The sequence below is a fragment of the Anolis carolinensis genome, chromosome 3 (assembly GCF_035594765.1).
Source record: "Anolis carolinensis isolate JA03-04 chromosome 3, rAnoCar3.1.pri, whole genome shotgun sequence".
In the NCBI taxonomy this organism is placed as follows: Eukaryota; Metazoa; Chordata; class Lepidosauria; order Squamata; family Dactyloidae; genus Anolis; species Anolis carolinensis.
Genome location: NC_085843.1, coordinates 54,512,656 through 54,534,921, shown reverse-complemented (window position 1 = coordinate 54,534,921; position 22,266 = coordinate 54,512,656). Strand labels below are relative to the sequence as shown.

The 22,266-nt window shown below is 38.5% G+C and overlaps 1 protein-coding gene across 8 annotated transcripts in view; it reads right to left on the bottom strand.

The window, feature by feature from the left end:
- ildr2 (immunoglobulin like domain containing receptor 2) overlaps positions 1-22,266 on the bottom strand; it is an 80,238-nt gene that overhangs the window by 57,520 nt on the left and 452 nt on the right. For 2 of the 8 annotated variants that reach the window (XM_062974940.1, XM_008107702.2), the window contains exons 2-3: positions 2,617-2,949; positions 1,618-1,737 (exon numbers count right to left, since the gene is read on the bottom strand). In XM_062974940.1, the coding sequence (XP_062831010.1) occupies positions 1,618-1,737; positions 2,617-2,949 (453 nt within the window). Of the gene's footprint in view, positions 1-1,617; positions 1,738-2,616; positions 2,950-9,957; positions 10,094-11,422; positions 11,658-22,266 lie in introns of those variants that run through there. The other 6 variants (XM_062974942.1, XM_008107705.3, XM_008107701.3 and 3 more) reach the window with 6 other exon arrangements.

Here is a 22,266-nt window from a genome sequence, read left to right as displayed (position 1 = left end):
CCATCATCTTTGGACCTATTAACCTTATGGATTAAATCCATAGGAGTGGACTGGATCTAACAAATGCCAGGCTGGTTGCAAAACAAAATGCCTCCATACATACAAGACACCTTTTAATTTCAGCCCCATTGATTTTGATTCATAGATAACATATCTCATAGCTGACCTCTAGAGTCTAGTTAGGAGTAGACACATGTGGTCCTCCAGATGTTTTAGGGCTACAAATATCTGCACTATAGGATTAATACAATTTGACACCACTTTAACTACTATGGGATTGTAGTTGTAGTTGTAGTTTCACAAAAAAAAATGACATTATCTGCCAAATATTGAGGGTGCCTCACCAAACTATACCTTCCAGGATTTCATAGCATTGAGTCATGGCAGTTAAAGTGGTGTCAAACTGTATTACGGTAGATGCACCTTAAATCTAAGTAGCATCAACACCATTTATGGATTATAACAATTCTACTAAAAAAATCTTTGTGGGTCCCAGATGTTCTGGCCTTCAACTCCCAGAAATCCTAACAGCTGGTAAACTGGCTGGGATTTCTGGGAGTTGTAGGCCAAAACCACTACCTTAGACCATTAAAGCATAATAACATAAAACGAATGATGTCGGATTTAGTCAGAGGCGGAGCCAGTACATTTCACCAAAGGTGGAGCCAGTACAATATTCTGTTCACATAGTGGCCTTTTAACCAGAGGAAGCCCACCAGCAAGACATGAATGTAACTGCACTTTACATCTAGTGCTCCACAGCAACTAATACATTGAAAGATATCATCTCTGATACTAGAGATAATGTATCTCCATAATGATAAGCCAGTGTTGATGGCCCCACGCACCATAAATTTATTCAGTCCCCTTCAAAATTCATACACTTTGATAACCATCACAACTTCATGTACCAGTGATATCCTCATTCTTATCAGTATTGACAGGAGCCCCTGTGGCGCAATGGGTTAAACCCTTGTGCTGGCAGGACTGCTGACCGACAGATCGATGGTTCGAACTGGGGAAAGTGGGTGAGCTCCCTCTGTCAGCCCCAGCTCCCCATATGGGGACATGAGAGAAGCCTCCCACAGGATGGTAAAACATCAAACAACTGGGCGTCCCCTGGGCAATGTGCTTGCAGACAGCCAATTCTCTCACACCAGAATTTCTCAAGTCGTTCCTGACACACACAAAAAATCAGTATTGATATTGTAGTATCTAAGGTTTAAAGTAAATTACTGGTTTATGGTATTTATTTTCACATAAGTCATCTAGAGTTTCACAGAAAAGGTAGAAGAAAACTTAAGTTAACAAAGATCACATTTCATAAAATTCGGCTCCTATGGAATTCTCCCACTGAAATTTAGCAGGGAAGAACTAGCACCCAACACCCTTTGTCACATGCAACATGACAGCTTGAAGTAGTTACACCGTCTGGTGTCTTGTACCAGATTTGTTCAAGCAGAATCAGCAATGCATAATACAGAGCAATAAAGAATGAGACCCAGAATGTTTTACAAGCCTTTTCGCACTTAATATTTCACACATATGTAAGTATATTGAAAGAAGCTGGGAAGCAAACTATGTTTCATGGAGGAGAAAGCTGAGAAGATTGCTTACCCAGAACAAGTAGCTCTACTGACTCCTCGTTCTTGCCCTCCACATCATCAGGTGTTATAATCAGGCAGTAGTACAGCCCACTGTCTCCCCACATTAATTTCCCAATCTGGAGATCTGCATCTAAGATGTAAGAAAAAAAGTAGAATCAAATAGAGAAGATCTAAAAAAATAATAATTTTACATCTCTAACTGGCAAGGGAGGATTTTCGTAAATGGCTAAACTCAATCTAGCATAAAGCACAGAGTCATAAAATACTACAGTAAAGGCCCAACATAGTCCAGAAAACTAATGCACTCCTTTTATTGTTCTGGATTTGGATATAGGAAACCAACATTCAAATTCATGCTTTGTTAGAAACACATTAAAATGCCCTTTCTACAACCAAATATATAAATATATCACAAGATTGCAAAAACAAATTATAATCTTTAATTTCAAAGGGTTTGGGCTTCAGTTAAATTTTAGACCAAGATTTTGTAGCATAAAGGGGGAAATCTATCTCTGCTTGGTAGCATAAGTTGATTTACCCTAGCTGGTCCTGACTGATGCCTTTCAAAAGTATGTTTCTATAATGAAAACAGACCAATTAAATTAATCATTCCCTGAGACTTTTCACATGTGCAGAACCTCTCCAGATATTCTAGTTGCAGCTCTATTTATGCCAGGCATAAATAGTTCTGTTTTTACAGGGTTTCAGCTCAACACACCATGAAAAAAATCTGTGAAAGTAAAAAAATAATTTTACTTTTATTGATTTTATGGTATCTTTAGATGTTTTTATAAGCTTTCACTTTTCTCTGCTTTTCTTCATTTTTTTTTCATTTTTATTGGTGCTTGTAGTTTTCTGTCCTGTGAATATGAAGAATGGTATAAAGATGTCTATAACAGTGATAAATAATTACCAGAAAGAACATTTAAAACTTATTTTATTATTTGCCATTCATAACAACTTAAGAAGACTTCAATTCATTAATAAACTGCAAGGTGGGTACAATTACCATGAACAATGGTGACATCTCTTCCTTTATAGAATTCTCCAATTGTGACCAAAGAACCCTGCTTGGAAGCCACAGGGCGGACAGTTCTCCGATTGTCCAAACAGTCCAAGTGGGGATCCCATTCCAGGTTTCTCTTGTTTACTGCCTGTATTCCTGCAGAGACCACTCCCAAAGCTTCTCCCATGCGGTCTTGGCAATAGGATTTGAACTTCCATTGTATCACAGCAGGTTGTGTTGAAGAGGTTGAAAAGTGGCAACGTAGCACAACAGGCTGAAAAAGCATGGCTACTTTTTTCTTTTCGGGCACCATGACTTGCAGCGCCTCAGTCAGAGCTACAAAACAAAAAATGGGTGTTACTGAATTGGCAGATGTCAACCCTCTTTTCAGTGGTTACGGCTCTAACAGAAAGATGGAAGAAAGCTGGTCCTAAATCTCAGAAATAGTATTCAGGTTTAGAGATAGGGAAAGGTATAATGACAGAATGTAAGAAGAATCAGCAGAATCCTTTTAACATAGCAATACAACACTAAACTGAGTTGCAGCAAGAACAGTATGTTTGCATACTTCTCTTCCATCTCAATAAGTACAAAAAAAGTTCCATTTTTTATTAAACCCAATTTGTCAACTTCTCTGTAACCAACAAATGGTTTTAATTCAATTTGGCAGAAACAAGCCATGTAGGGCTTTAAGAGTCAAAACCAACAATTTGAATTCTGCCCACAAACTGATCAGCAACGAATAGAGCAGTTTCAACAGGGAAGTCATATGATCCCTGTACCCAACCACAGTCAACAACCTGGCCACCTGACCCTAAAGACAGTCCCATACAGAGTGTGTTACAGTAATCAAAAGAATAGCCTATCTGATTTCTCAAGGAACAGGTGATGCTGGTGTATTGATTTTAACTGTGCAAATGCACTCCTAGACAAAGCTCAAACCTGGGCATCAGTAAAGAAGTCACTGTTGTTCCTTCTATATGTTGTTGTTCTCTATACTGCTGCTACACTTCATTATACTTTAATGCATTGCTTATGCTTTGTTTTTAACATTTCTTTTCTTGCTTCCTACAGAACTAGACTGATAGGAAACTAATAAAGGCAATAAATACAAAAACACCAGGTTTAAACATAAGGTGATAGATTGCTGAATATTAGAGTACATTTGCTCACGGATATTTATAACCTGCATCTTGATAACTGCAATTCTTGAATCAGCTAATAAAATAGATTAGAAAAATCTCTACACAGCCATAAAATGTGTAGAGTTACAAATACTAGCTATTTATCATAGGACAAGGTATAAAAATATGTGTTGGAATATACTACCTTTACATAAAGTTTAAGAAACAATGTAATGAATATAAATCTTTATCTTCAATAAATCTTCACTGTGGGTGAAGATAAGCTATGGCTTTCAAAACAACTATGATAGTACTAATGCATACATTACTTTTATGAAATGAGCTGTCTCTGTGTTCTTCAAATATTTAAACATCTAAATAAGGCAACACAAAGCACACATTCACACGTTTGAAGGAAGGTGAGATTCATCATGCAGAGAAAGGATGAGGAATTGCTTGAGGAGATTGTAGGATAGGATGTGAAAAAATATGACTAATTGTAAAATGATTGTGCAACCGTATATCAAGTATTGGGGAGTACAGGAAAAATATGTAAGTAGACAATCCGAGATTCCTGCAAACATTTAAAAAGATTAAGATGAAGATTTAAGAGGATGTTCTGTTTGCTTTGTTATTATTTGTCATCAAGATGAGATAATTTATGGCAAATCTATGAATTGGAAAGCTCCATCACCCCTGGTCATCTTCATTGTTTCCACTGACTTCCACTTTCCCAAGTACTATATTTTTCAACAAATCATGTTTTTCCATGATTTGCAATAGCTTCAGGTAAGTTATTTCTAGTGACAGTCCAAGACTGATTTGTTCTCAGGTCTCTTTGTCTTTTTGGTATTTCATGATAGCTGCTGAACTCTCCTCCAGAATAAAATTTCAGATGAGTTCATCTTCTTTCTGTCAGCTTTCTTCACTATTCAACTTCCATATCCATTACATATAATTTTGAAAATATTTCACCTACCCATGGCTATCATCTCTATTTGATTAATTCAAGTGAAAAAACACAATGAATATTTTCAAAACATTTTTTCATGTCAGGAGCAACTTGAGAAACTGCAAGTCGATTCTGGTGTGAGAGAATTGGCCATCTGCAAGGACGTTGCCCAGGGGATGCTCAGATGTTTTGATGTTTTTACCATTCTTGTGGGAGGCTTCTCTCATGTCCCTGCATGAAACTGAAGCTGATAGAGGGAGCTCATCCGTGTTCTCCCCAGGTTGGGTTCCAACTGACAACCTTCAGGTCAGCAACCCAACCTTCAAGTGAGCAGTCCTGCCGACACAAAGGTTTAACCCACTGTGCCATCAGAGGCACTTAAGAAACCTGATTGCATGAATTTACACAGAACCAATGAAGATAACAAGAATGTTGCCTAGAAGACAGGCAATATTAGTTTTGACTATAGTAGTTGCTGTACCCTGGAAACACAGAAACAATTTTGTTAGATTGGACAAGAGTGAACATAGACCTATTATTTGTGGCCTTTAGATACTATTCTGTTATTAATGTAAATATCTCCAAATCCAAATGAAAAACAAATCTGCAGTACATATTTAAGCAAAGTTTTAAGATTCATATTCTTGATAAAGAACTCACTGTGGCTAGTAATTCCTTTGCAATAAGAAATTATCTGTAAGCTAGGAAAGACCTACATCTCTATCAAGTAGATTCAAGATGATACACTGAAGAAATTTTAGGAAATTGTGTTCTCTTAATCTTTCTAGTGTGTCAGCCCTGCGGTGGGCAACTCTGAAATACTCTCTCGCTTTGCTGGTTTGTCCCTTCCTTCTTTTCAGTAATTTTTTAAACTATATCTGATGTAAATCCTGCAAGGGTTGGTCTCCATCTCTACATAAGTATCGTATCACTTTGTTGTAAACAATGGAAGACTGTGATATGTTTTAAATGGAAAACAGAATTCTGAAGAAAGTTGTTAGAAGTAAAATATCAGCCCCTTGAGGAGCTGTGGTGAAGTGGGCTAGAAATAAAATTGCGACATGCTTTCCCAGACTTAGATAAATGGTATGGAAGAAAATTAATAGAACTGGGAAATCCCTCAACAGTCTCTTTCTCATCGTTCCGGATGACATTATCACAGATGTAACTCAACAGAGGAGAAGCATTAAAAGGTAGGAACTGACATATTTTTGTTTCAGATTAGTTAATAAAATGTTGTCATATTTGTTCCTACTGCAATATGGCTGTTTTGAATATACAGCCTGTTCTAAAGCATTAAAAACTATGGATAAACCAGGTTTGAACAGCTGTGCTGGCTCATCATTAGCAATAACCTTTAATAGTTTGTTGTCTGTTTTTGCGACTTCTTCTTAGGTGCAATCAAAAATTATCATTTCAAGAATTATCATTTCATCAGGAAGTTTGTGATGTCTCACATATAATAAAAATTTTGATAGCACTGGGAAGAAGTGGAAATTAGATAACCCTCAAGATGTTGGACTCACAAACCTGGCTAACATATCCAGTAATGAGGAATGTGGGGAGCTGCCCTCCAACACTATCTGGAAGGCTATGTGATATCCACACCTGCCATGGGGCTAAAGTTGGAATCCACATAGCTAGAAACCACTGCAGGATGAGGGAACACTCATAATTATTGTTTGTGAATTGAGGGGGCAGAAAGTTCTCCAGTCTGAAGCATCTGCAAATGCTTCAGAATTTCTGTGAACGCCTTTTTACAGGCCTAACAGTATCCCTAAGAATACCAATTCATTTCAAGACAGAACCACTGACTTGCGGAGTTCCAATGGGTCATCCAACGCATGATGATCAAAGCAACATACTGATAAGTGGGAATATGTCCATAAAACGGTAACCAAGTTGACCAAAGGTCTGGAAATAAAGATTTAGGAGGAATGACTGACAGGGTTAAATATGTTAGTGGTGACATCTTTAAATATCTGAAAGGATGTCAGGTAGACATTGGAGCAAGGTTGTTTTCTGCTGCTCTAGAACTAGAACTCAAATCCTTGGATTCATATTACATGACTCCACAATAACCATTTGGCAGAATTTCTTTACTGTAAGAGCAATGAGACTATTGAGTAGACTGTCACAGGTGGTGGTGGACCATTCATCACTGGAAGTATGTTTGTTTCCAAGGCTGTAAATAAGCCTGTTCAAGTACAGAAGACTCTTTACATTAAAGTCTTGAGAAAGTTATCACACATCCCTGTCTTTTCCACATTTTTGTACTACAGCCTATAACTGAAATTCAATTGCTGTTGTTACCATGTGATGTCTACTCAAAGCTGTTAAGGTAGGTGTGTATTGCAGCTTGAAGTTAAATATACAGAAAATTTGGTACTTGTTGGTTGCATGAGTATTCACATGCACATCCAACTATACACTTTGTAGAGGAACCTCATCCACTTATTGCAGCTATGAGTCTTCTCGGGCAAGTCTCTCTCAGCTTTGCATATATAGATATTGAACTTTTTACCCATGCTTCTAGAATTGCCCTGCATTTCAATCAGAGCCTCATCCCATAAGCGGAGGTAATTGTCTTCTTACCATAGTGTTTTATTCTGTTGCATTTATAATGAAAACTGATAATATATTCAGTTTTGGAGTGTCTGGTGGATAGTGTCTCCCAGCTCAGTTGCAGACTTTCCCAGCTTTTCAGAGTTACTGTTGGCTTCTTGATTGCTAATGACCCTTACTCATTTTGCATTTTGTAGGCAAGGATTGAACAATGGTCCGGGGGGGGGGGGGGGGGGGTGTCAGTGTTCATAGCATAGGATATTTTTTATAACCCACAACTTGGATAGTTCTTTGATCTTCAGTTTGCTGTTTGATTGATTACCTTTGAGCCTTTCCAGAAACAGATATTTTTAATCTGAGTTCACATTACATTGGAATTACATACAGGTGGGCTCCATTTTATTAGCTTCCATGATTTCTGGGAGCAGTGGATTTCATCAGAGATTATTTAGCAAAGGGGGGGGGGGGGGTGTGAACATTTATGCAACCAACAAGGACCAGTTCCTTTCTGCTTATTTAACTTCTGTGTCGCATTATTTTACACCTTTACAGTGTTGAGCACACAATATGTATCAAGTGGTAATGATTCCAGTTAAATCCATTTGAATTCCAGGCTGTAAGACAACTGTATGGGGGCAAGTTGGGGCAGGGGTTAATACTTCTGTAAGGCATTGGATAGTATGTGTGGATAAGTTTATACAACAGGCTGAAGTTTAGCAACAGGTTCACTCTGAATACAATAAGAGCAGATTTTTATTTTATTTTTTAAAATCCAGTCTTTTACTGAGACCATTAGGAGGAGATGTATTAAGAACTTTTCTTTGTAAAATGCTGAAATGATAATTGCTGTATATTGCAGAGCTTGGGGGTGTTACTTTTAAAAGATAGAATACAGGTGTTACTTTTGTTAAAAAGAAAATCTGTCGAGCAAATTAAAAAAGTGCATTGTTGCATTACCCATCAGTAACACAATAATAATCAGATGTTCCTTCCCCTTAAGTTAAGCGAAATAACAGTCCCACTATATTCTGAATGCGATTTCCTGCTTCTTGGCAGGGGGTTGGACTGGATGGCCCATGAGGTCTCTTCCAACTCTACTATTCTATGATTCTATGATTCTGCATCTGGAGTACTGCATTCAGTTTTGGGCACCTTATTTTAAGAAGTATATAGACAGGTTGGAGTGGATTCAGAAAAGGACAACAAGGATTATAAGTGGCATAGAGAACAAAACATATGAAGAAAAGATTGAAGGCGCAGGACATGTTCAGCTTGATGAAGAGATGACTGAGGGGTGACATGATTACACTCATTAAATATTTCAAGGGCTTTCACAGACAGGAGGGTGCAGGTTTGTTCTCTACTGCCCAAGAAGGTAGGACAAGATCTAATGGTTTTAAATTACAGGTTAGATTTAGATTGAACATTAGAAGAAATGTCTTGACAGCAAGAACAGTTCAGTAGTGGAAACAACTGCCTAGAGCAAGGGTTCTCAAACCATGCTCCATGGAGCCCTTGGGGTTCTGCGATTGATAATTGGGGATGAAAAGGTTTGAGAACCCCTGGCCGAAAGAGATGATGGGGTCTCATTTTCTGGACATTTTCCAAAAGAGGCTGGGCAGCTATCTACTGGATTTGGACTTGATGATTCAGCTCTATGAGTCTATGAGAAAGTAAGATATCGAAAACAACAAACATGTTATTAACACTGTTATTGGCATTTAAGAATTTACTTTGCTCTAAATACTTATGAAACTTTATTCAGTATTACAGCAGCAAGGAATTCTGCAATCCTTTCCAGTAAGCTCAGGCTAAGGCAAGCTCTCCCACCCCCACCCTGCAAAAACTACTGAGGCTTTGATATTCTGCTCATAAAATGCTAATATGATAGGGATTTCTGAGGATCCAGCTCCTTTCTTGTTCCTTACACTGGTAAGGAGACATCTGAAGACATCTTCATGCAGAACATAACACTTACATGGCCTTTAAAAAGTGCTGAAAAGCAACGATGATCACTTGCATGTACAGTACTGTCATATGTAAAAGGTATGTCAGTATATATTTACATATGTTTGGACATTACTGTATAATCACTTCCAAAATCAAACTATTGGAACTAGCAGATGTGGTACTAATAAGGCCAGATCATTTAAATATAGTCAGGGGAAATGTGACATAAACTATTATCTGTTCTGAGCAAATAACAAGAAATACAACTTTATCCATGAAGAAAGCTGTTGGCCAGAACTGATAATCTAACAAATAAAATATGTATCTTCCAGGGCCAGAACACTGTAGCCTTTTCACTTCAGAAAACCCATAAGTCTTTCACAACCCTAATTGCTGGTATTGCTTTTTTTTTTTTAATGGAACTTCTCTGTGGATAAGGAAAGGAAGAAAGAAACCCATATTGTCATCATAAGACTTGTGTCAGCAGCCTGACCACATAGAAACAGCTACATGCTCACTTTTCTCTTGGTCCTCCTTTTGTAAAAAGCAAGGTACACTGATTCCTGGAAACCAAGTACATGAACATGCAGTGCTAGACTGTGCTACTGAGAACATCCATGGGGATCAGGACACCTCAGGTGAGTGCCATACTGTCTGACTTAAAATACCATTCCTTAGCCTCCCCCACATGTGATCTAAAGCTGTGTTCTAGAATTCAAATAGACAAGAGGAGCAAGTGCAAGACGCTCTCACCTCAGCTGACATACTGCAGTTCCAGGCGCTTGAAATAGGATGGCAGAGTGACCAAACAACCATGGTCCTGGAAAGGTAAGAAGTAGGGGTCAGCTCAGACTGGTGACCCTCTCCTCAGCAAAAAGGCCAGCATCTTCTACATAAATGGGGATCCAAATAATAAAAAGCGTATTTGGATACTATAAAATCTTCAGAATCCCAAACAGATACAAAAAAGAAAAGAAACAGTAAACTCTCCTGTGCAGGATAAGCTCTACCACCCAACTAAGTTTCAAGGAAGGTCTTTAGAAGTGTCTCCCCAGCCCAGAAGCTTCAGTTGGACAAACGTAAAGCAAAAGGTTTTCCCCTGACATTAAGTCTTGCCATGTCCGACTCTGGGGATTGGTGCTCATCTCAATTTCTAAGCCGAAGAGCCAGTGTCGTCCATAGACACCTCCAAGGGCATGTGGCCAGCATGTCTACCTGGAGCGCCGTTACCTTTCCGCCGGAGCGGTACCTAATGATCTACTCCCATTTGCATGTTTTCGAACTGCTAGGTTGGCAGAAGCTAATAGCAGGAGCTCACCCCGCTCCCGATTCCAACTGCCGACCTTTTGGTCAGCAAGTTCAGCAGCTCAGCAGTGCCACCGGGGGCTCCAGTTGGACAAAACCGCTCTACAATTATGTCTTCTGGATAATACAAAAATAGACAATTAGATAAGGATGTCCCCACCCTCTCTTCCTCCACACATGTGTTTTCTTTCTCCAGTCTTCTATTCTATTGAATATATTACTAGGCAGCTGTGAGAACAGGTGTGGAAAAGTAATATCAATTAGCAAGAGATAAATGTAGGTCTCTCATCAAAAGGCACTTAACCCACAAAAATCCTGAGCTGTTTCTGACTTTCGGGTTTCTTCACACACACTCACACACACACACACACACACAGTACTTCCAGATAATATTTCTCCATACACTGGACATCCAACTTTAAAAAACTTCAGAAATGCCACCCTGTAGAAAACACAATCACCTCCATAATCTTTGCAGTTCCTGCTGCTCTTAAATCTTCTCTAAAAAGAATGTGGCAATTCATAGCCAGGCTATGGCTGCCTTTCTCTAACTGTATTCATAAGGGGAGAGGCTTTGGGAAAGGAGAGAAACAAAAACAAAGATGATTTTCTGTTTAGATGCAGGTGTGATCTGAAACATGTCTTATTTTAATGTCAGCAGCACTGAGAATAAAGCAGGAGTCATAGGAAGGTGAACGATATATCTATATACATGTATACACACACACATATATTCATACATAAGTAGCGTTTATCATTTGTTCACAATATTTTTTTCATGTCTCCTCTTGCAGCATCAATAAAAAAATGACCCCACAAGCACATCAGGAGAAAAGGCAACTCCCTGTGAAATCTAGAAAGTTGATAACTCTAGTTATTAACTTTAACATGGAGCTGAAAGGCAAATCCTTACCTGTTACACACAAGAAAGCAGTCCAGCCCAAGAATAACCTATCCATCTTGGTAAGTTTTAGCAGAGAAACAAAAAGGCGAGATGGGGAAAACTGGAGATAAATATGAATAGCGCTCCCTGCTTCAAATCCACTGGCACCTAAAGTCTTCCCTGCCGTTATCTGGCAGTCCTCCACCTCACAACTCACTGTGTGAATAGACAGAGTTCTGAATGGGAGCAACCATTCTGCCAGGGGAAAACAAAGAAAGCACTGCTCTTCTCTGGCACTTTTCTGCTCCTTTGGCTTACTTAGGAATCTCAGACAGCAGAGGAAATCTCTGCTCGCTAGTTATTCTCCTAAAGCACAGCATAGTTTGAAAATAATGTGAAGGGTTCTTATGTTTTACTTCTCTACTCCCCTCTCACCAGCATCTAATGCTGCAATTTAAATCACATGCCTGTCCATTGAAGCTATTCAGGACCAGCAGAAAGTATGAGCAACTAATACAAGAGTATCTAAGAATGCTTCTGGGTGACAATTAAGAATGTATTCCAGTAAAAACCAAAAAGATCGGTGAAGCTAAAGGGGACAGAAGGGCATACAAGGTTTATCACAAAAACCCACGGAGTTCTTATTTTAACTTATATACACAAATACATTTGTCTAAGTGCATGTAAAACTCAAAGGAATGGCACACAAACACTTCCAGCAAAATGGTTAAAGTTCTTTGCCAAACAGCAAGATTTTTCAGTTGCATGAAATGAAAAGAAGTTTTCCCTTGAGCCAATGTTTAACTGGACTTTAAAAATCCAAACTGTGACAAAACAGCTTAGCGCAGTAATTCGATTTACTATCTGCACTTTTGTCTCACTGAAACTAACAGTAAAGTTTCATTGATTCAGCAGGAGTCTCCAGTGTGTTTTAAAATCACAATTTATGTAAACAATTGTATAATTTATACAACCGTAGAAAACCTAAAGCATACCATTATTTGTACTTTCTACTGTTGCACTTTTGTTTTAAAACTGGATTATATGAGTAATGACTCTAGCAAAGGCAGAAAAAACAAATTAAGATGACCCATTCCATCTTATTGGACATAATGCATTACAAAATATAAAACAAAAAGAGCAATAGTTACCCTAACCTGAAAGTCAGGGAATTTTTTCTGACTGAAATAGATATTAACACTAATTATTTCACTCTGTTAAATCTTCTGACATATTTTGTGACAAAATAATAACACAATGTAACAAATTTTGAAAAACATGAAAGTGTTATTTCCTGTTTAATTGTGTGGTACAGTAAAGTCTCACTTATCCAACATAAACAGGCTGGCAGAACATTAGATAAGCGAAAATGTTGGGTAGTAAGGAGGGATTCAGGAAAAGCCTATTAAACATCAAATTACATTATGATTTTACAAATTAAGCACCAAAACATCATGTTTTACAACAAATTGACAGAGAAAGCAGTTCAATACACAGTAACATTACATAGTAATAGCTGTATTTACGAATTTAGCATCGAAATTTCACAATGTATTGAAAAATTGACTACAAAAACAGTGACTACTAAAGGGCAAACTGTGTTGGATAATACAGAACGTTGGAAAAGTAAAGGTGAGATAAGTGAGAGACTACTGTACTTACAGTAGAGTCTCACTTATCCAACGTAAACGGGCCGGCAGAATGTTGGATAAGCGAATATGTTCGATAATAAGGAGAGATTAAGGAAATGCCTATTAAACATCAAATTAGGTTATGATTTTACAAATTAAGCATTAAAACATCATGTTATACAACAAATTTGACAGAAAAAGTAGTTCAATACTCAGTAATGCTATGTAGTAATTACTGTATTTACGAATTTAGCACCAAAATATCATAATATATGATATATGATATGAAAACATTGACTACAAAAATGCGTTGGATAATCCAGAACATTTGGATAAGCGTGTTGGATAAGTGAGAATCTACTGTACTTTGAAAGTAATTGTTATACTCCAGAAACTTCGTTTTTGTAATTTTGTAAGTTTCTAATTTTCCTTAGTGAAAATATGCCAGTTTAAGCTTTCAATGTGCAGATCCTTAAAAAAAGTTTTTGCAGTTTAATGAATTATTTCCATGTTTTTCTGACAGAACCAATTAGATAATGACATTTATTACCCAGGAACAAAAACTGTATTACAAGTGAGATAGATGTGAGAATTCCTAAAGAGATATGTCAAACATTTGCAGAAGAACTTCAAGCATGGGATTTCTATCTTCTCTGCTATGACCAGGAATCAAACTCTTTTCCATTTCCATCAAAGTGCCAGGCATAAGTGACTAAAAAAGGTTGAGGGTTTGTTTTTTTTGTAAAACAGATGCATATCTTATTTATTTAAACATAAAGGGGAATAATAGTTCACATACAACTGATATTGCACACGGGACATTTGACTTTCATGTCCCATTTCATGACTAAATTAAAACAACATGGACACGAGTGCTTCAGTATATCCACATATCACCATCATTTACTAATATAGGACACAACAATCCATGTATCCAGGTCCCATAATCCTAGTATAGTCTTACAACTTACACCATCTTTTTAATAAATTGACCTCCACATTTTCAGCAGAGGCAAAAATAGTGCCATCAGAATAGCATCTCCCATTTCAAGTTAAGAACCAGTGTGGCATGTGTTGGCTTCGACTCGGTCTGAATTACGGCTCTTGTATAACGTCTGGTGGATGAATGGCATAAGCACTTTGCATTGTTTTAAACTTTGTATATTGTATTTTATGACTATTTTATGATTGTTTTAACTGTTTTAATCATTTTAGTTTATTGTATATCCATATAATGGCATCAGTTGCCACTTGTAAGCCGCCCTGAGTCCCCTCGGGTGAGAAGGGCGGGGTATAAATAATTGAAATAAATAAATAAATAAATAAATTTCTGTCTCTCAACAATTGTTTTCTGTTATGTGTATACATAAAATAATTAAAAAGTGTCCACAGTACTTTCATCAATGTTTATCAAACTGCTAAATCAAATTCATACCTTATTTGGAACAGACTTGTTAATCTTTGTCCATTTGTAATGTTAAGACCCTACAAAGAGAATTTGTTTATAATTTGCTTCATTTTTTCTCTTGTACAAACAAGCAAATTTGGCACAGATCATTTTTGCTGGAAATAAACACTGACTCATTCGTAAGGAAACAGGTTATGAATTAAAGGAAGTGGCATTGTTCTGTATTCGGCCCTGATTTCTTCTCACTTTGAAATGTTCTTATATTTTGATTTTACAGTGCTTATGCTCAATGTTATGCAGAAATGAGAAACCTCCTGTAACTCAGGTCTCCCATAGATCAGATCTGACAAGACCTTTGCTCCCCTTCTCCTTTCTAATATTAACTTAAAAGTTAACCTGAGGAAGAGTTCTGCAGACTTTCCAACAGAGATATAATAAGCAGCTGTAAGGAAGGAAAACAAAAACCTTCCTGTACACAATTTCTTTACCCACCATGCACCTTTCTGTTTTAACTATGTGTCTTTAAAAATTTGTTGTAAACTCTTTGAATGTCAAACAGGAAAAAAGGAGAACAAAAATAAATATAACTGTAATACTGTAACTATTACCATGAGCACAACAACATGCTTTTTTACATGTCAGGAAGTGGAATTCTAACTTCTTACTGTCTTATTTACAAATCAACTGTTGTGTGGCTATTGTTTTAATTGATTCAAAAAGCTTTGGTCATGGATCAACAGAGTAACACAATACTGCCTATTTTTTACTTTCATGTGGTCCCTCCCTAGGGACCTTCGGAAACAGAACCAGAGATCAGGAAAAAAATTCTGCTGATCTAGCCGTCTTGTCAAGGCAAGAGGGAAAGCTATCAGCCCAAGCCTTCATGTTTGTCTTAAGCACATTCAAGATAGTTCGAGCAATATTTTCTTGAGAGGTATCATTTGCAGTTTTCCCATCTTCCTTTTGACAATATTATGCCAATCTTTATTTTTTAATCAAGAAAATATTTTAAAACACTGCCAATTATTTGGTGCACAAATAAAATTCAGAATTGGGTCAAGGAAGTCATTCTTGCACTGTTTAGCATAAGGCTGCATGGTATAAATTACAGTTACATTTCTACTCAATCTGGCCCCATCCCTAATAATCATAGAATCATTGAATCATAGAGTTGGAAGAAACCTCACAGGCCATCTAGTCCAACTCCCTGCCAAGAAGCAGGGAGTTGGATCATTTGAAGTCACAGACTGACATTAGAATTTATTATTAGCTAATAGATTTTTCTAAAAGAAGCACCACTCCAAATAAATAATGTATTTTTTTCAATGAACAAAGTTCTTCTAGTTCAGCTGTTTAACAGGAGCATCTAAGACTGGGTTATAAAAGAAAGCCATCCTGATCTTAATACAAAGTGACTAGATTTTCTGAAGAGAGTATTGCAAATATTTTTAAATACCTTTTCCCCTTTTGGTAATCGTATTTAAACTGTTCAGAAAAGCAATGAAGATAGCCTACAAAAACTAATGATGCTACAGAGCATAAAAGACGTTATCCTTGGCTATTCTTCCCTTCCCCTTAATTTTCCAGCTTTACTATCAACCATTTCTTCCCACTGCGGGCATGTTGCCTTTTCCCCTTTTTTAATGCACTGCTGTCACCTGGCACCTTTACAATGACACTCTGTGTCTGAATAACCAGCCTTCCCAATAAGTTGTGTCATTGTATGTGTAACCCTCTTTTTAAAAATTCCTGCATAGAAAGAAACAAGAGAAGGGCTGAAAATATATAATAGCATGATGCTATACAAATCATTAGAGAATGATGTCACAAGAAGATTACCAACATTGCCCTCATACACACTTTGTCAGCATCGGCAACATTATGGCAAGAGTAATATATACTAGCCTGAGTTGCAATGAAATGTGAGGGTATACATGCCCTAACTTAATCATCCCTACTTATTTTATTTGGAAATTCACCTTCCATGTGTTCTTCTGTATTTTCACTCTGCAGTGTCAATTTACCTTGCACTCAATTTCCATAGAAACTGTGATTTCTACAGCTTTCCAAGATGTAAAGCAGTACTCAACAGACGTTGCCAAATTGCTTCATTACATTCACTAAAGGCCAGCGTGTCACAAAAAGTACAATTTAATGTGCAGCGACTTCATATTCATGTAGTTTCTTTAAGACGATTGCCTTGTGCTATAAAAGCTTTCCTCTGCTGGCAATCTATTTTGGAATCACTTTCTTCTTTAGCAACTTCACAACAAATTGCTGCTGAAGCACTCACTTACCATGTCTCAACATGCATTTTTTGTTCCTAGCTGAATCTAGTCAATTGATACTCTGCAGTTTCTTTCTTTTGAAGTGAAAAGTGTGGGGGAAATCTGGTTGTGCATGTGTCTGCACATATTTTTCTTTCCATGTTGTTAATATGCTACCAAGCTAATTCTGTTAAGACGGTTTACTGAGCATGATGCACTGGTACAACCAATCACCCAGCAAGGACAATCAGTTTTCCAAACAGTGTGTTGCGACACACCAGTGTGTCACCTGTAGTCCAAGTGTATCACATGAAAAATGCTCTCCCCACCCCTACAAAGACTGCCTGGAAGCCGCTTGGAGCAAGCGTGTTGGCCATCCCGGGGGGGGGGGGGGGAGTAGTGGGAGCAACAGCTTCAGCCTCAGGCCTCACCATTCTCCGGCTCCTTGTTTTCCTTGGCTCTCTGTCTCGTCCTTGATGGCAGCAGCCCAAACAGCAGCCACAGACACAGCTGGGGGGGGGGGGGGGGAGAGAATCATAGAGTTGGAAGAGACCTCACAGGCCATCCAGTCCAACCCCCTGCCAAGAAAGCAGGAAACCGCATTCAGAGCACCCTCGACAGATGGCCATTCAAGTCTTTGCTTAAAAGCCTCCAAAGGAGCCTCCATCACAGTCCGGGGGAGAGAGTTCCACTGCCGAACAGCTCCCACAGTGAGGAAGTTCTTTCTGATGTTCAGGTGGAATCTCCTGAGTAAGGGCTCAGGGGAGGGGTCCGCTGGGGAAATGGAAGGAATTAGAAGAGACCCCCCCCCCAAAGAACATCCAGTCCAACCTCCTTCTGCCAGGCAGAAAGACACAGCCAAAGCCCTCCCAACAGACAGCTATCCAGCCTCTGTTCAAAAACCTTTAGAGAAGGAGACTCCACTGGACTCCCAGGCAATCTATACCTCACTAGAGTTGGAAGAAACCCTCAAAGGAATTCTGGTCCAACCCTCTTCAACCAGGCAGGAATGTACAATCAAAGCACCCGTGGATGGCCATCCAGCCCCTGTTTAAAAACCTCCAGAGGTTTAATCCCTACACAAGTGGAGTACTAGTGATGTTCAACTGTAGGTACTGTTATAACTTTTATAATTTGCACAATTTGTTGATTGAAGTGCAATAATTACCACTTAAATAGATAAGTTTCTAATTGGAAAAAAGAAAATCTGTTGACCATGAAGCTTGTGATGGAACCATGTGGACCGGCTACTGTATAAAATTCTTATAAAGAGATGGTTTAATCACCGGTTTGCTAGTAAAACTAAATTACCATGCCACGAAAGGATACCTGTCTAAAAAGCATGTCATCAACATGAAAAGTTTGGAAAGTTCTACTCTAAATAGTATCAGGCTGTACATTTTTGAAAAACTATATTATCTATACTAATACTACCATGTATACCCATGTATAAGTTGACCTCATGTATATAAGCCAAGAGCAGGTTCTAGGTCAAAATTATGAATTTTTCTATGACTTGTGGATAAGTCGAGGGACATCCCATGGAAACAGGAAAGCACCAGCATTGCCTCAGGGGTCCAGCCACCCTGCCCACAAATGTGACAATGTTTTCACCCAGGCATTCAGAAAGGCCAGAAGCAGAGCAACAGCAGATAGTAGAGGGGATTGCTGCTTCTTTAGGTTCTTCCAGGATGGACTAAGCTCTTGCCTTGTGCCATTCTATGCAGGGAATGAGATGGTTCCTTTCTTTATAGGAGTACAGTACACAAATGCACCTGTTGAGATGTTGATCAAGATTTGGGGGGGTTGCTTTTTGACTAATATTTTTTTACTGATAACGGCATTGCCTGGTCTACAAACATCTGAAGAAGTTCTACCATGAAGAAATATGTACAAACTCTACATATGTATTTTCATTGTCACACTACTGTGGCTCCATACTTATTTTTTATTCGGATATACTACTTCACTAAAAAAAATAACTAAACTTAGAGCAGCAGATTGTTCCTGTTTTTAACTGAATGTGGCTGACCCTTATCCCTGTGTGCCAGACTGTGTGTCAGCCTTATGGCTGACTGTTGTGAAGTCAGTGGGTGCTTATGGCAGGAGGGCAATGGCCCTGATCCTCACTGGCTCCCAGCTCACCACTTTCTGTCTTGCCAGACACTTGTCTCCCTTTCAGACCCTTTTTCTCATGGAGTTCCTCTGGCTCTGCTACTGCCATTTTCCTTTTCCTAGGACAACTTTTATGAACAACATGTCTCTCTGACATGTTTTCAGACAGCCTCAGGCTGTCATTTTAAGGTGTGCCTCTTTTCTTCACCCTCCTGTTGATCAAGCTGCTCAAGAGACCATCACTATGCCATCCAGTCCTTATTGTTGTTGCTGCTGTGCGCTTTCAGGTCATTTCTAAGTTATGGAGACCCTAAATTTTTCTTGCACATCTGTGTTTTTCCCACTGCGTCTCTGTGGGTAGTCTTTTGCATACATTTCTCTCAGAAGATACCTCTTTAGTTCTTCCTCCTCTTTGGGCTTGGGCTCAGGTGTCTCCTGAGAATATATTTTCACAATGGGGATTTGAGTTTTAAAAGCCTGATAGCATAGCAATACCTTCACTTGGGAGATGGGGATAAAGCCACCCTGACCTTGCCTGGTAAGTTCCAAGGTTCGGAAGAGGGCCTTCTCAGTGGTTGTTACCAGACTTTGGAGCTGCCTCTCTGAGGCTAACTAGGGGCCAGGAGAACTCCATCTTTGTTGTCCTGAATGGGTACATGAGAACCTTCTTGAATCATTAGGCTTTTAGAAATGGAAATGCAATAGGCTTTTAATGATGTACTGTGCCGTTTGATGGTTTGTATAGTCCCTTAATACTTTTTAATGTTTTTAATTTTATAAATTGTTTAATTGTCTCTGAAATAACATCTATCGTCATATGTTACCAAAGTCTATGTATAGTTTTTGAAATCTGTTATAAGCTATCTTTCACTTTCGTGGGTGCCCTGTGGCCCTAACCCCTGAGAATGCAGAGGGCTGACTAGACAAACACATGGCATCACAGCTTCCCAGTCTACCAGAGCAGATTTTGGGGACATAAGATGAAATGGAGGAATTGTCCCCTTCTGATTCTACAAATAAAAATCACTGTTGTGCTCATAAACAATCATAATCTGGGCTCTTGACAGACTGTGCCCTCGGCCAGGGAAGAAAGCAGGGGCTCCCACAATAAAAATTCAATACCACCATATAAGTTGATAGTTATAAAATTTACTGACAAGAAATTTCTAGATATACCTTGGGAAGTCTGGTCAAACTGTCATTAGTAAGGAGAGGAATTCAACTTTCATCTAAACAAGTTATTGTTGGGGGGAAAGCTGAAGTAGAATTGTCTAGTACAAGATAATTTTAAAATACAGATCGAGCATCTCTTCACTGGAATTCCAAAATACTCCAACATTGTCCACATGGGTGGCTGAGAGTGATACCTTTGCTTTCTGATGGTTTCTAAAAAATCTGGAAAAAAAAACCAAAACACTTTTGTTTTCAAGCATTCTGGATAAGAGATAGTCAACCATTTCTCCATAATATGCCAACAACCCAACTGCCAAGGTTCTTGTAAAACGTTATCTCCCAATAATACTTTGCTCCCACACTTTTTCAGTTCTTGGCATTTTTAAACTGAGTCATACTAACCTTGATTTCTTTAAAAAAACAGTCAGCAGTGGGAAGTGGTGCTCCTATAATAGAAAGCTCCTTTTCTGATATGATATCAGTCTAAAAGGGCTTTAATATAAGTGCACAATAAACCTGCAAAGCAGGACCATGGGCACAGAATAGGTCAAATTAACACAGAACATGTGGTTATAGAATTTTGTGTATTACAGCAATCCAGCAAAATTATGTAATGCTTGGTACTGTGTGTATAATGAATCCTACTTGAAAGTATCTGACTTTAAAATGCCAATATCTTTACATCTCATTGAATCACAGAGTTTTCAAGTCAGTAGATTAGATTACCAACATCTTATTGGCAGAGCTCCTCTATCATTAGCAACTGCATGATGCTATGCTTAGCATCTGAAAGACTTCTAAGACTTTCCTTCCATGCAGGAAAAAGCTTTTTCACTAAATGTTCCCTAACATACAGCTGTAAACGTAACAGAGAAACCTGAACAAAATAAAAAATACTTTCAGGGCTTGCAACTTAACACAAATGCTAGAATTCTGGATAATTGCTAAAACAATATAAAGTATCTTTTAACATTAAAAAAAACTTCAGGTAGAAATTTGACACTACCAGTACTGTATGGTTCCATGATATAAGGTAACCAATTTAAAAAAACACCAACAACCACCATGCTGGAATCCATTCCTGTCTGGAAAAGGAACAATACATGCTAAGGTCTGAGTTGGTCTGGCCTTTCTATCTAGTTGCATGTTGACAGATTAATATCAGCCAAACGGTTGATTTTTATTCTACTTTATGATGGATAAAAATAGTGTTTAGTAAATTACCCATTCTTCCTCATGCCTGTCTATTATATCACAGTTAAAACAGCTTTGGGTGCCACTACATGCTACCAGGCAACTGCTGTTTTAGCTGGCATATTAGAGGCTCTTACCAATTTTAGACATTTGCACAATGAGCTGTAACAACCTAATGAAGTGCCAGAGATTCTACATTATTCTGGTTTATCAGCACAGTATGAATCCAAATTGTTATTACTCACAAAAAAACTACAGAAAGATTGATTTGTTCAGTGTTTCATATCCTTTCTTTATCCAGCATTCAACTATCCACAACTTGAGTGTGTGCGTGTGTGTACTCAAAGCCCATTATATATAAAATGGTGTGGTCAAATGGTTTACCCTTCCACGCTGCCACATAACCCAGAATGTCAAGGCAGAAAATCCCACAATATCTGCTTTGAACTGGGTTATCTGAGTCCACACTGCCATATATTCCAGTTCAAACCAGATCATGTGGGGTTTTATTCAGCTGTGTGGAAGGGGCCTGAGTCCACACTGCTATACATTCCAGTTCAAAGCATACAATGTGGGGTTTTATTCAGCTGTGTGGAAGGGGCCGGAATCCACACTGCTATATATTCCAGTTCAAAGCATACAATGTGGGGTTTTATTCAGCTGTGTGGAAGGGGCCGGAATCCACACTGCTATATATTCCAGTTCAAAGCATACAATGTGGGGTTTTATTCAGCTGTGTGGAAGGGGCCTGAGTCCACACTGCTATATATTCCAGTTCAACGCATACAATGTGGGGTTTTATTCAGTTGTGTGGAAGGGGCCTCAGGGCCCTTCGAGACATGCCCTATATCCCAGGATCTCATCCCAGGCTTTTTGTTTATCCCGGATTAACTGGCAGTGCGGACTCATATAATCCAGTTTAAAGCAGAAATCCTGGGATATAGAGCCTGTTTGGAAGGGCCCTCCGTTAGCCTGTTCCCTTTGCATACAGATATCCCAAAAATACACAGAGATGTCCCTGAATTCTTGTTCTTTCTGCCTGGCAGTCCAACAAAATGTAAAGGCCTCTACTCCTTCTCAGTGCCC